We start from the raw sequence: 14,548 nt of genomic DNA, 5'->3' as shown, positions 1-14,548 counted from the left end.
ACAACTATGAAATGAATAACAAATAAAGAGGCTCAATACAGCAATGATGTAGTATTATGTGAGGTCACCAAATCAAAGGGTTAAAGAACAGGAATGAATATTGCAGTCCCAATTCTTTAGTTGTTCCTGTTCTTTTTTTTTTAAAACTTTATTTCCAAGCCACTTCTTGTATGACCTTGGTCAATTCACTTAACTTCCCTGGGCCTCAACTTCTGCATCTATAAAATGAAGGAGCTATACTATAGATAACCTTCCAGCTCTGGACCTATGATTCTATATTCTTTGTCACTAATACTAACTAGCATTTTTAAAATGCTTAGAAATTCTTAAATGAAAAATGCAGTAAATAATCCATTTATCTAAAGTAATGGTCATGAAATTGGACTTGCAGGCCTCAAAGACTTATTTCATCTTCTTAAACTTACAGATTACCAAAAAAAGCTTTTCTCGAGCACCAAACAGTGTTTCTCTGGAGTGTTATATAAATGTTAGCTATTATTTTTATTGTTATTATTATCTCCCAACTCCAAAGCTCCTACCCCAATACAAACTCTTTTAGTACTTGCTGAATCTAAAACACCTCCAAGAAAACTCTGCTTGATGTGAAATATCTCACTGGAAAAACAACTGACTGGAAAATAGATCCAGGAGAGAGAATTTTAAAATTATTGGACTATCTGAAAATCATGATCAAAAAAAGAGCCTAGACAACATCTTTCAAGAAAATTATCAAGGAAAACTGCCCTGATATTTTAGAACTAGAGGCAAAATAGAAATTTAAAGACTCCACCAATCACCTCCTGAAAGAGATCCCCAAAGGAAAACTCCTAGGAATATTGTAGCCAAATTCCAAAGTTCCCAGGTCAAGGAGAAAATATTGCAAGCAGTCAGAAAGAAATAATTTAAGTATTATAGAAACACAATCAGGATAACACAAGATTTAGCAGCTTCTACATTAAGGGATCATGGGGCTTGGAATATAATATTCCAGAGGGCAAAGGAGATAGGATTACAACCAAGAATCACCTACCCAGCAAAACTTAGCATAATCCTTCAGGAGAAAAAGTGGATATTCAGTGAAATAGAGGACTTTCAAGTATTCTTTATGAAAAGACCAGAGCTGAATAGAAAATTTGACTTTCAGATATAAGACTCAAGAGAAACATGAAGAGGTAAACAGGAAAGAGAAATCATAAGAGACTTATTAGAGTTGAACTGTTTACATTCTGCATGGAAAAATGATATTTGTAAATCATGAGTCCTTTGTCAGTATTAGAGTAGTTGGAGGGAAAAAAATTATATGTATGTATATAGATAGATAGATAGATAGATAGATAGATAGATAGATAGATAGATAGATAGATAGAGGGCACAGGGTGAGCTGAAGATGAAGGGGTGATATCTGGAGAATAAAATTAAGGGATGAGAGAGGATTATACTAGGAGAAGAAAGGGAGAGGTAGAATGGGGTAAATTATCTCACATAAAACAGACAAGAAAAGTCATTTACAGTGGTGGGGAAATGGGAGAAGGTGAGTGGGAATGAGTGAATCTTACTCATCGTATTTGGCTTAAGGAGAAAATAACATACACATTCAATTGGGTATGGAAATCTACCTTATCCTATAGGAAAATAGAGGGGGGAAGGGGACAAAAGAACAAGAGGATGATAGAGGGGAGGGCAGATTGGGGGAGGGGGTAATCAGAAGCAAACACTTTTAAGGAGGGGCAGGGTCAAAAGAGAGAATAGAATAAATAGGGGGCGGGAAAGGATTAAGGGAAATATACTTAGTTTTCCACAACATGACTATTATGGAAGTGTTTTGCATGACTCCACATGTATAACCTGTATCGAGTTGCTTGCCTTCTCAATGAGGGTGGGTGGGGAGGGAGGAAGGGAGAAAATTTGGAACCCAAAGGTTTAAAAACAAAAGTTGAAAAAAATTGTTTTCACATGCAACTGGGAAATAAGATATACAGGAAATGGGGTATAGAAATCTATCCTGCCCTACAGGAAAATTGAAGAGGAATGGGATTAGAGAAGGGGGGGGGGAATAGAAGGGAGGGCAGATTAGGAGAAGGGGTATTCAGAATGCATGCCATCTTGGGGAGAGGGGAGGGACGAGATGGGGAGAAAATTTGGAATTCAAAATCTTGTGGAAGTGGATGTTGAAAACTAAAAATAAATAAATTTTAAAAAAAAAGAAAAAAAAACCCTGCATGACAATCAATGTTCAACATGATGTCAATGAGGGAGATTTCTTGAGAGAAAGAGACAAAGAGACAGAGACAGAGACAGACCGACCTGAGAACTATCAAAAATTCCACTGAATAGAGGAAATTACTTACAAACATGGTGTTCCTATTTTGTTAGAGGCAGTTAAGGAAACTTCCTGAGCAGTGGAATTAAAAGAGCCAGATAAATTAGCAAGGGTCTAAAAACCCAATACACCAAAAGAACCATGACACATCAAAATGGCATGCTTCTGAAGACATCCAAACGTCTAAACCCTTTCTACATCAGAACAGTAGAACCTTAAAAGGAGCTCTTCCCAAATTAGAAGTAACAAAAGCCTCAACCATTAAGTACCCTCACAGCCTGGCACCTCCATGTTACAGAGCCTACGTACCCTACACCCTCGGTCAGCTTTAGAAAGTGACACCATATGGTCTTCTCAAAACCTGTGCCAGCTCCTAATCCTAAGGTTACTTAAGTGGGCCAGCTAGTTTTAGGGCAGCTGAAGGTTTCCAAAATACTCTGGGCAGAAAGTACCAAGAGAGAGTCATGGTCCACGAAATGATTGGGAATAGGGGAAGGGGGACAAAATTAAACAACTGATTTAAGGATCTGGTATTCTTTCTTTTTTTTTTTTTTGGCTAGGCAATGGGGTTAAGTGACTTGCCCAGGGTCACACAGCTAGTAAGTGTTATGTGTCTGAGGGCACATTTGAACTCAGGTCCTCCTGAATCCAGGACTGGTGCTCTATCCACTGTGCCACCTAGCTGCCCCCAAAGTATGATACATTCAACATGTTAATTTTCTTTCTTTTTTTTTTTTTTAAGGCAATTGGGGTTAAGTTACTTGCCATGGGTCACACAGCTAGTAAGTGTCAACTGTTTGGTCTGAGGCTGGATTTGAACTCAGGTCCTTCTGACTTCAGGGCTGGTGCTCTATCCACTGTGCCACCTAGCTGCCCTGGTATTCTTCTGAGATTGAAACAAACCACCCAAGACTACCTTAAACCAGACCTTAACCCCTAAAACAACACAGAAACCAGAGGGTTTGACAACACATGCCAAAAACACTCCAGGGCCCGACAATAATACCTGCAAAGTATACCACAGAAGTGTTACACACCACCTACAATTCCACAGTGTATATGTATTGCTGTATTCAATAGAATGCTTCAGCAATTTTTAAGGGAGTGTGGAGAGGAGAATAGCACCAAAAGTTAAATAATTTAGAGAAATAAGGCTTAATAGAAATAAAAATTTAACTATTTCAGCTTATTAATACTCAGCATCAAATTTCAAGAAACTATTTTGTGTAAGAACAGGTAAAAAAATTTTATGTCAGTGAAAAAAAACATGTGGGCCAAGAGGCATTTTAGCATATAGCTCCAAGCAGCAGAGATATTGCAGAAGCTAGTGTAATCTTTTGATATTATGAATGGTATGTCTAGTCTTAAAAGGAAACTTTTCCTTTTGTTAAAACTTTTTTTCATTCTGGATAATCTAGAAGCTTGAATAACTTAAGAGCCATTGTAATACTAAAATTATTTTCTACTAGCTTTTATAATATAAAAAAAGAAAAGAAATCATCAAAATTCCCATTCTGTGGAAACTGGACAAAAAGTCTGACCTTTCAGAAAACCCAATGATATTGGATCTGCTTCCTAGAAAAAAAATAATTCAGACTGACATACTATAATTTCCATATATCAACTTGCTGCTTTTACTTTGATCACTTAGTTTTCTAACTTAAAAAAGAGTCAGAAAATAAGTAGGGCAATTAAAGAAGCAAAACATTTTTATTTCTCCTCCACCACCTACACTCATTATTTCTCTATCTTCACTACCACTATCACTACGTGTACCTCTCCTGCCCAGCATTTCTGTCTTTCCTCTTCCATTACCAACTCTACTATATGTCAAGTTCTGCCTTTGTTGTTGTTCAGTCATTTTCAGTCATGTCCAACTCTTCATGACCCCATTTGGGGTTTTCTTGCCAAAGATATTGGAATGCTTTGTCATTTCCTTCTCCAGCTCATTTTACAGATGAGGAAATTGAGGCAAATAGGGTGAAGTGACTTGCCCAGGGTCACACAGCTAGTAAGTATCTGAGGCCAGATTTGAACTCAGGGAGATGAGTCTTCCTGACTCCAAGCCCAGCACTCTGTGCACTATGGCGCCACCTAGCAGCCCCAAGCTCTAACTTACTCTTTCCCAAAATAACCCATAGCCATGTCTGCCACTACTACTACTTCTGCTTCTTGCTGTTACCCCTCTGCCTTCCATAGCCAAATTTCCTTTGTGCAAAATCCCTTTGTCCACTTGGTGGGGGTGAGAAGGAAGAAGTACAGTTATTATAAATGCAAGTATTTTAGAATCATGCATGTCCACAATGTACATTTCCTTCATGTTCCTTCTTATTTAATGCATTTTAACTTAAATATTTAAGTTAACTGGGTCCAGGGATAATACTCATATATGAGAAAACCTGGATAATACTTGCTATTTCTTATACATGATGATTTATTTCCTGTCTTCATGCCTTTTCATTGGCTATCCCAAGACAGCTCTAACACTCCCTTCTGTTGGAGGTCTTTCCCAGTCTCATCAGCTGATAATACCTTTCCCTCTAACAGGCTCCGATCTCTATATTCTATATGTACATGTTGTCTCTCCCATTAGATCGGAAGCTGTTTGAAGCAGAGAATATTTTAGCTTTTTCTTTGTTTGCCCAGCACTAAGCATAGTGCCTTCCTAGCACAATAAATACTTAATAGATGCTTAGTAAATGATAATGTAAAAAAATGTCTTGGTACATGTTCTCAAATGTTGCTTCAAGTGATCTACTTCAGCTGAAATGAGGGTTGTATTTTTGAAGGTAATTGAAGAAGGATAATTATAAAAGCTAATAAAACCAAGGGGAGTGTCATGTGTCTATTGAGACTTCCTGGTTTATCTTTTAAAGAAGTTACTTGGGCTTTCGTTGCCAGGATCTTTCCTCTACAGTCATTTAGCCTACAGCCTCTAAAATTCCATAAACGGTCAACCGTGTATTTATATACAACACCCATTTTAGATAATCTCTCAATTTGCAGCACCACACATCTCAAGTAGGGCTTAACGGAGGAACCGGCAAATCACAGGAATTGTGGGTAAAGTTAGGCTAATTAGAAACATATGCCCTAACTAGAATAATACCCTAACTAACAGGATCATAGATTTGGGGCTTGAAGGGACCTTACAGTCCCTTCCCTTTGAGGTTGCTCAGTCATGTCCAACTCTTAGTGATTCCATTTGGGGTTTTCTTGGCAGAGATACTGGAGTGCTTTGCCATTTCCTTCTCCGGCTCATTTTACAGATGAGGAAACTGAGGCAAACAGGGTGGAGTGACTTGCCCAGGGTCACAGAGCTAGTAAGTGTCTGAGGCCAATCCTCTCATTTTATAGATGATGAAACTGGGGCCTAGATAGATTAAATGATTTGCCTATGGTCACATAGCTGGGAAGGGTGTCAAGTGACATTTGAACCCAAGTATTCTTGATGCTGAATCCAGCTTATCTTCCCTATTCACTTTTTTTTTAAAAATGATAACATTTATATAATCAGGTTTAGAAACTGATAGCCACCAGATGGTGCTGATGAGGTGTCCGTATTTATGCTGCAGTTTGTAGAGGTAGAAGAGCTGAGTACAATGCTCTCTAGGGTTATCATGGTCCAAAATTTTTAACACCTCAGTTTTGTCTCTCACTATGGAGCAGCCCCACTTATCACATTGGGGTATATGGATTTGTGGACCTACCCAATTAAAACTTAGCTCTGAGCCCCCACCCACTGACTAACCCCACCTCCTTTTGACTATGCTACATTTCAAGCATCACTGGTCACTTGCCATTAGCATTATGGAATCGATTCTCCATGGAAACTAGTTACATGCTGGAATGCTGGAAGTGGCATTTCTACTCAGCATAGATTCAATCAATTAATAAACAGTATTTAATAATCAGTTTACACAGTTCAAAATAAAACAGACAAAACATTCAGCAAACAGCTGGAAGATCCCCATACATAGGATCTATTTGGAGTTCCAAGACCTATATAGTTTGACTCCTTCTTTGAGCAAGAATAGGAGTGCAACAACATAGTTACCATAGTTCAACTTTCACTTTTTCCCTCAGAACCAATCATCAGGTGAAGACTTAGAAATCTTAGATCCAAAGCTTTGTCTCAGTCATGGCACAGAAGCAAAGAATGTGGTTTCTGGTACAAACTACAACTCAGGAGGGTTGATGCTTCCTCATCTCAGATGTTGAGGACCTCTGACTTCATTTAGCTTCTCCTAAACCATCACAGAGCAAAGCTAGTGGATTCAACAGCCAGCACTAGGAAGGAGTTATGCCACCATCCTTTTTACTCTAACTTTTACTGTAACTTCATTTCCCTCCCTAGACCAATGCCTCTTCTCATTTCTTTGAGAAGGAAGAAAGGAAGCTGTAGAGTGAGATGTTATATCTCATTTGATATTAGCATCACTCCTATAAAATAGGTAGGGCACATACTATCCACATTTTAAAGATGAGGAAGCTAAGGCCCAGAAAGATTTAATGTCTCACTCAGGTATTACTAAGACCAAGAACTCCTGGTTCTCAATCCAATTTTAAGACTCTTGTTCAACAAAGGTTAATTGAAAAACATCAGCAATTTTAAAGACTCTATCAAATAAAAGGATTACATACAAATGTTTTTCTCCAATGAAAGAAGGTATGGTCATTTGGCTAGCAGTTTTCTGGATAAGTAAAAACAAGTGAAAGCACATGTAGGGGAGATTTAGCTCCCCTTTCTGACTTCCCCAGCCAGTTGATGTAATCACAGAAAGAAAGGGACAGATGAAAAAGGTAATAAGGAAGTACAAAGACCAGTTAACTTTCTACTACCCCTTTTACAAAGTATGAAGTTCTCTCTGATAGAATGAGAGAGGAAGCCTAGCCATTAGCTAAGAAAAAAGATTGGTCATGTCTGAGTGGCCCTTAAAATATAGTTTCAGAGGGAATGAGGTGAGGCCCATCCAGAAGGAATAACATACACACTCTCTGTGGAAACACAGACAAAGGGAGGACCATAAGTTTTTTATCTAGAAGAGACCTTATTGAGTCCAAATCTCTCCTTTTACAGTTGAGGAAACTGAGACAAGAAGTTACTTGCCCAAGGTCACACAACCAAGTGTCTAAGATGGTATTTAAAACCTACATCTTGTGACTCCAAGTACAGGACCTCTCCACTGTACCACACTGCCACTGGCAGAAAAGAGCTCCAAGAAATGAGACATCTGATAGCAGAGAAGAGAATGGACTATGGATTCTGAGCTGAAAAAAGTAGCATATATAGAAATCCCACTGAGTGGCTCACCCCACAGAGATGCTACACCTAGAAAGGAGCGGAATAAAGACTCTGAAGAGAGAGAAAAGACATCAGAGTCCAGTGTCATACCAGAGGCATCAGCTGTCCCAGCCACATGTGTTTCCTGTATGTGCCTCATTACCACTGTACTCTAAGTTTGTGTTCACTCTCTTCCCACTGATGCTGTATGTATTTACTTGTCGGAAAGTATCAAGTTAGAAACTGCCCTCCCAATCCCAGAAGTAAACCTCAGGGAAAGACCAAGGAGACAGTGAGAAGAGAAAAAGAAAGGTAGAGACTGAGTCCCACCACTGGGAGTTGTTTGGGGGAAAGTGGTTTCAAGGAGTCCCAAACCCATAATCTATAGCAACTATTCTTATCATGCCCTCTTAATAAATGTCTTTGCTTTGAGCTAATTGTATCTACTGACTGACTATTAAAGTTAAATCTATCACTAGGGGCTTGTAAGCTTTATTTTCGGGAGTGGATTCCCAAAAGATACCCTTGAATCCTCGAACCCACTATAGCAGTTGTCATCCAAGTGACCAAACCTACAATTGAAAGTCAATAGGAGGGGCAGTTAGGTGGCACAGTGGATAGAACACCAGCCCTGGATTCAGGAGGACCTGAGCTCAAATCGGGCCTCAGACACATAATGCTTACTAGCTGTGTGACCCTGGGCAAGTCACTTAACCCCATTGCCTAGCCCCCCCCAAAAAAAGTCAATAGGAGGTAACTTCTAGAGGAGTACTATACATAAGTACCCTCATAAGCCATTAAAGCCCTTAATTAGTTTTAGAAATATACCATCTTAGGTGATACATTATAATTATATATTATTACAGAATTATTACATATGGAGCAGTTAGCTCCATAGGAAATTTTACAAGTGGGCAACCAACTAAATGACATTATAAGAGGGTTTTAGAAATATAGATCATATATTTAAAGCTAGCAAGCCACTTGAACCCCTTGATTTTACAGGCCCAAAGAGATTATAAGGAACAGATATTACAAAGGGTCTGTTTATAATGGCAGGGAAGCCATTATTGAATTGACTGTGGTCAAGGCACCGGCATTCCTGTCCTGTTTTTGGAGGTGGTTTACTATGTTGAGGAACAAGAAAATTTAAAACTGACCAACTTAGCCAAGTTTAGAGTAGTTTTATCACCAAGTTGGGCACGATAGGGTAATGAATTTTTCAACTGCAGCAACTCTCAAAGATCTCAAAGTTACAAAAGGGATATGATGATGTGCTCTGCTGGAAGGAGAATCTACACCAATCAAATTACAGATCCTTCGAATATTCAAATGTGTTTCAAACAAATCTGTTATATAACTAGTAGTATACCAGATACTGGCAAACAACATGTGTGGCTACTAACATAAAACAAGAGCAAGGTATATGCTCTTTCATATCATATTTTGTCCACAATTGCATTATTTACTTAGTAAATTAGTCCTAAAGATCTATTAAAGCACAAATGTATACAAATGCCTTTGCAAACAAAAGACTTACATATTTTCTATAGCTTCCTGTACCTCATGCATAAATGAAGAATATTTTTTAAAGCAACAACATACCTTACATATGAAGAGAATGATTTGTTTTCCTTTATAATGTAATTTGTTTAGTGTACAAGTTACAGAACTAACCCCAAAATTAAGACATTCCAAAAAAAATTTAGTTTCTTAAAAGGATATGTATTCTAAGTGACTGCTATTTTTAATAGAGCTTCTAAGATAGCTTAATTGCTCTTAAGATAAAAGCTTTTTTAAAAAAATCAATATTCATTAAAATACCTCTGTGTTCTTTTCTGTGAATAAAATTAACTTAACATTCCTTTTGCTTAATGAAATCAAAATCCTATTTACAGTCTAATATAACGGGGAAATTCTTACAAAAGACATATCACATCAGGAATAATGATTAAGGCTTGAGGAGGCCAAGAAAGCAAACTAAAAATCTTGGGTTGGGAAAACCCTTAATTTGAGTCAACCAGGTCTGCTCTTCAAAATTAAAATTAAATCTCATAGATAGCTTAAAGTAGATGTAAGACTAGCTGATATATTCTCCCAAAAAGAATAGAATATTTCATAAATTTGTCTTTTTAATTACTTGGGGAAATACACATTAAATAACTGTAAAGAGTACAGTATCTATTAATAATTGTTCCTTCACAAGTCACCACAAAGGCTAATTTTTCTCAGGTGCTAAATTAATAATTAAATGTATAAAATGTTATTTAATATGTGTTTCTGATAAAAAAAAAATTGAGTTAGTTCCTAGGTGAATTTGAGTTCTCATTAAAACAAAAGGAAATATTTCACACTTGAAGGGAGAGACCAATAGGTTGCTTAAATTACATTCCTACTGTAAATGTTCTAATATACCTCCCTAGCATTTTAGAATCAACTATTACGCTCTTAAAGACAGGTAAGAATCTACTTTTCAGCACATTATTATGTTCAAGCACTGCATTTAATGTCTCTATTCAGTTCATTAAAATCAAAGGAATGTATAGTTGTTTAATAAATCTTATTTTCCTCCCAATAAAATAGCAAGGCAAGATTGCAAACATGGTGTGTAAATATAAACTTGCACAAATAAAACAGATCAGTGAAAAATATGGACTACATCTGCATTTATGAGGCAATGACCTTCAAAATTCAAGTCAGCATTCCCTAGCTATTAACAATGTTCTTCACAGTAGAATGATTATACTACAGTCCTACAATGCATACTTTCCTTTCTCATAGATTATAAATATATTTGCATATTAGAAGTAATGAAATAATGCCTATAAAAAAGTGGTAACTGTAGCAACCTTCATTTAGGAGACATAAAGATGTTTGTGTTAATTTTATAACGTTTCACAGATTGGCAGATTAAGGTAACTAGTCCAGTATAACTACAGCAATATAAAAGATTACAATAATATTCTGCATTAAATTTCATATTCCCAAAAAGATGTCAGGTAGATGTGTAAAGATCACTCTCTCCATAGACATAGAGTATATATATTCATATATATTGCTCTTACTTCCTGGAGAAGTTTATATTCACACACATGTAAATGTGTATACATATAAAAAGTCACATAATGAGTTTATATGCATTATATGTAGACAGACTTACTTGTATATACATTCATGTCTGTTTTTAAAGAAGATATCAAGAATTACATGGGACTTTTAGGAAAAGAAATGCAATGTTGCAAAATCAAAGAATTGCAATTCCAAATATGATGAGAATGACTAATCTTACACAACAACAAATGCTTCACTATTCTTTTTCATATTGCTTCCAAATACTATTAAAAATTAAATTACATTGTAGCAAAGAAAAGAGTTGCTAAGGAAAAAATAATTCTCAAACACTCAAGTCATGTTCATAGAATATATTCCTTCCATATGATATGCTATTTTGATATTTCCCCTCTAATTTTCATATCTCACAAAAGTAAATAAAAATGATGCTAGAACCAAAAAATTTTTGCATGATACCATGTTCCTTTTTTTTTTTCAAGGCCTGGATTTTCAAAGGCAAGTTAGGATAGTTTCAGTTAAGACCAACAGAGCATACAACTAGTCTAAGATGGTGTTTCAAGCATGCACTCAGCAGCTAATCATAAGCAGCATTCTTAAAAGTTAAATATTTGTATTTCCTTTCTCAAAGTAGATCATAGAAACTACCCATACCTATAACATGAAGTCAACCAATCACTAACCCTTGACATTGTTCTATCAAAGAAAATAATCAAGTGACTTATCTTGATTCATTAAAAATTATTGGTAGCCAAACATTTCTATCAGATTAATGATGTCACTAGTTCTTCAATTTATTCAATTGAAAATTAAAAAACTATTAATAGTTCCACACCTTTTAAAAATTGTGACAATGACTTGTCTCAGAAATCCACCCTCAAACCATATCCCAACAGTATATTGTGCCTCCTCCAAGAGGTGCCCAGAACCATCCAAATTTTGCAAAAAGCTTTAAACTTTAAAACTAACAAAAATATGCATACTTTGAAACGTAGTACAGTGGCACATAATCAGCTACTTCATATGTCCAAATGGTATAGGTGCATAAATCGTATTTTTTTCCTTCTACAAAGTGTTAAAAATTATTTTTTGAAATGCAGCCTATGAGACATGAAAATACAATACAGGTAAAGTAACTCATCGCTCTGAAAGGGAATAATATTCAGCATCTCAAATGATCACCATCAAATACAGTAGGGCTTTCACTTGATGGTTAGCCTAATCACAAATTCTGCTAAGTCTGTGCTTCAGTGTCTTTAAAAATAGATTTTCTACTCTTTCCTCTAACCTCATGCACCTTCGGTAGCACCTAGCAGTTAGATTGACAACAAGGGGAAGGGGGAAAAGACAGATTAGAGATGGGAACTCTGAACCCAGAACCAAGGCAGCAAAGAGCAGCAGCTATCATTACCGCCTTCCTCCTTCACACTGCTACATCCCAATACAGAAGGGGAGGGTGTGAGAAGGGCCAGAGCCACTGGGGTTGGTGCCAACAGTTTCCGTCTGCCACATCTTGGAACCCAGAGCTTTTGGTCTTTCAACTAGGGCTGCAGCAATCAGGTAAGACTTCACTGATTTCTGCTATGTTTGTTTCTGGGGAGGGGAAGAAAAAGGCAGTTTCCAGCTAATTCCTTAATTAATTCCATTAATTCCTAATGAATTAAACACTGAGGGTTTTTCAGTGTTTTTCATCCCTGACTAAAGGAGGAGAAAGGGTTGTTACTGCATTCCTGGGAACGACTACTACTCCTGACGTACCACACAGCAGTAGGGAGGGAACAGAACAGCACGGGATCGTAATATACCAGGCGCTGAAGGGATTCTTTTCATTCTGTGCAGCGCTGTTGTTTTTTAAGTCACTGATTTCTCTACCATGTGCCCCCCCCCCATAGCTGAGACTTGTACTAAATCTACAACCTCTTCCTTTCTCGCCCCACCTCCAAACCCACATACATACATCTGCTAAACACAACATCGTTTTGAAAGTGAATGGCGGTGGTCGTGTGTGTGTAGGGTTATTGGGTGGGGGGCTGTCTGAAAGAGGAGTCGCTTTCTCTGTTCAATAGGCCACTCTGCACGGGCTGTTGTGCTCCATCCTATATTCCGAGTCTGACTCACAAAACGCTGAAACATATGACATATACCATTATTCTTCCTATCAAAGAAAAATATAGAAAGAAAAGCCGGTCAGCTCCGGCACAGCCCCCCCCCCACCCCAAGTCCTTCTGTCCTTCCCGAGTCCTATCCCAGCAGCAGGCGCAGCAGCTCGGCCGGCTACCCCGAGATCGAGTATCTGCTGCCTGCGTCCACGGACTTAAAAACCCCCAGCTCCGACGGGGCGGCCGAGCGAAACACCTCCCGACCTGTCCCCATGAGTGCGTTCACTAGGGGTGCACTGCCCAGGGGACAGCTCCCTCTCCGGGCAGGCTTTTTGTGCGCCCAGACAGGGACAGAGCAAGAGAGGGTTTCTCCAGCATCCAAAAGGGGAGGAGGGACTGGCAGGGGGTTGGGGAGGGTCCTTGGGACAAGAGCCTACACCTGAGTCTGCAGCACACTCGGGGATCACCCCCCCAATCCAGAAGAGCTTAGGGGGACAAAAGTGGGGAAAAGAGAAAGAAATGGGGCATAACGTCCCGCTCCCGAGAAGGAGTGGTTTGGGAGAGGCTCCCCCTCCCCTCCGTGAAAGCCCCCCTAGCTGAGCCGCAGCCGGTCCGCGGACAAAGCCCAGAGAGGAGACGAGAAGCAAGCGGCCCCGAGCCAAGTTACCCCGGAGCTGCTGCTGCTGCTGCTGCAGCGAGGAGGGTGACGGAGAGCCGACGGCGGCGCCCGCGGTGGGTGGGTGGGCGAGGGCGCGGGGGCTGCTGACCTGGATGGTGCAGGTGTACTCGCTGTCGTCCAGGAGCCGCACGGTGCAGCTGTACTCGCGCTCCAGGTTCCTGCTGCTGCCGCTCATCAACCTGCTCAGCATCTTCCCGCCCGTCCGCCAGCCAGCCCGCCCCCGGGAGCGACGCGGCGGCGGCGGCGGCAGCAGCGGCGGCGCTGCGGACCCCGGACCAGAGCAGGCGCCCCTCAGTGGGGCAGCGCGGCGCCGGCCCCCTGCACCATCACTCGGGCTGGGCCGCGGTGCCTCTCCTTTCCTCTCCTTTTCTTTCTCCTCCTCGGTCACCGCCGCTGCCGCTCGCCTGCCTGCCTGCCTGCCTGCCTGCCCGCCCGCAAGCCCAAACACTGCTGCTTGGCTCTGCCGTGCTCCGCGCCCCACTCTCTTTTCAGCGCCCCTCGGCCGGGGCTCAGCTCGTGGGGCGGGGCTTTCGTGACAAGGAAGCCAATGAGAGCCAGCGCGGCGAGAATGAGTGACAGTCGGGAGAGCTAATGAAGTTGGGGTGCTGGGAGTGAAAGACAGACAGTAGAACCAATGATAATAAAGGATTCGGGACCGAGGAGAGCAGGCCCGGCCCGCTGGCATCCCGAGCCAGGGGCGCTTTTCTCCTGGCTGTTCTGAGAACGCTGTTGCCCCTCCCGCCGGGCCAGGACCAAGGCACCAGGTTAGGTGCCTTACATTGTCCTGACCCGCCGGCTCATCTGCAGGAGATCCAGGCTCCCTTACAGAAGTGCTGTGCGGCCCCTTTCCTGAGTCCCGTAATACGAAACTAGCATCGGGCCAGTGCAGGGTGCAGGCACCCCTGCTGCCTTTTGCTCTCAGCCCGGGAAGCTGTACCCTAATACCCCTAAAGGGCCAGGCCCTCCCTCCTCCCTATGCCCTCCGATTTGAAGGGCACCTGGTTTATTCACCAAGAGCAGCCAAAGTCTGAGACCTACACCTATGTAGGCTTCTCAGGACTTGCCCTAGCTCAACCTCGCACCTCCTTTATTAAAAT

The 14,548-nt window shown here is 40.4% G+C and overlaps 1 protein-coding gene across 1 annotated transcript in view; it reads right to left on the bottom strand.

Annotated features, from left to right (window-relative positions):
• The window catches only part of FRMD5 (FERM domain containing 5), a 362,872-nt gene extending 349,231 nt beyond the window's left edge, over positions 1 to 13,641 (bottom strand). The window contains exon 1 of the mRNA XM_027870215.1: positions 13,540 to 13,641. Within this exon, the coding sequence (XP_027726016.1) occupies positions 13,540 to 13,641 (102 nt within the window). The remainder of the gene's footprint in view (positions 1 to 13,539) is intronic.
• Between the last annotated feature and the right edge of the window lie 907 nt (positions 13,642 to 14,548).

The sequence above is a fragment of the Vombatus ursinus genome, unplaced genomic scaffold, assembly GCF_900497805.2.
Source record: "Vombatus ursinus unplaced genomic scaffold, bare-nosed wombat genome assembly UNPS02014794.1, whole genome shotgun sequence".
Lineage (NCBI taxonomy): Eukaryota > Metazoa > Chordata > Mammalia > Diprotodontia > Vombatidae > Vombatus > Vombatus ursinus.
The sequence above is the reverse complement of the archived record's forward strand: the minus strand, read 5'-3'. Positions and strand labels throughout refer to the sequence as shown.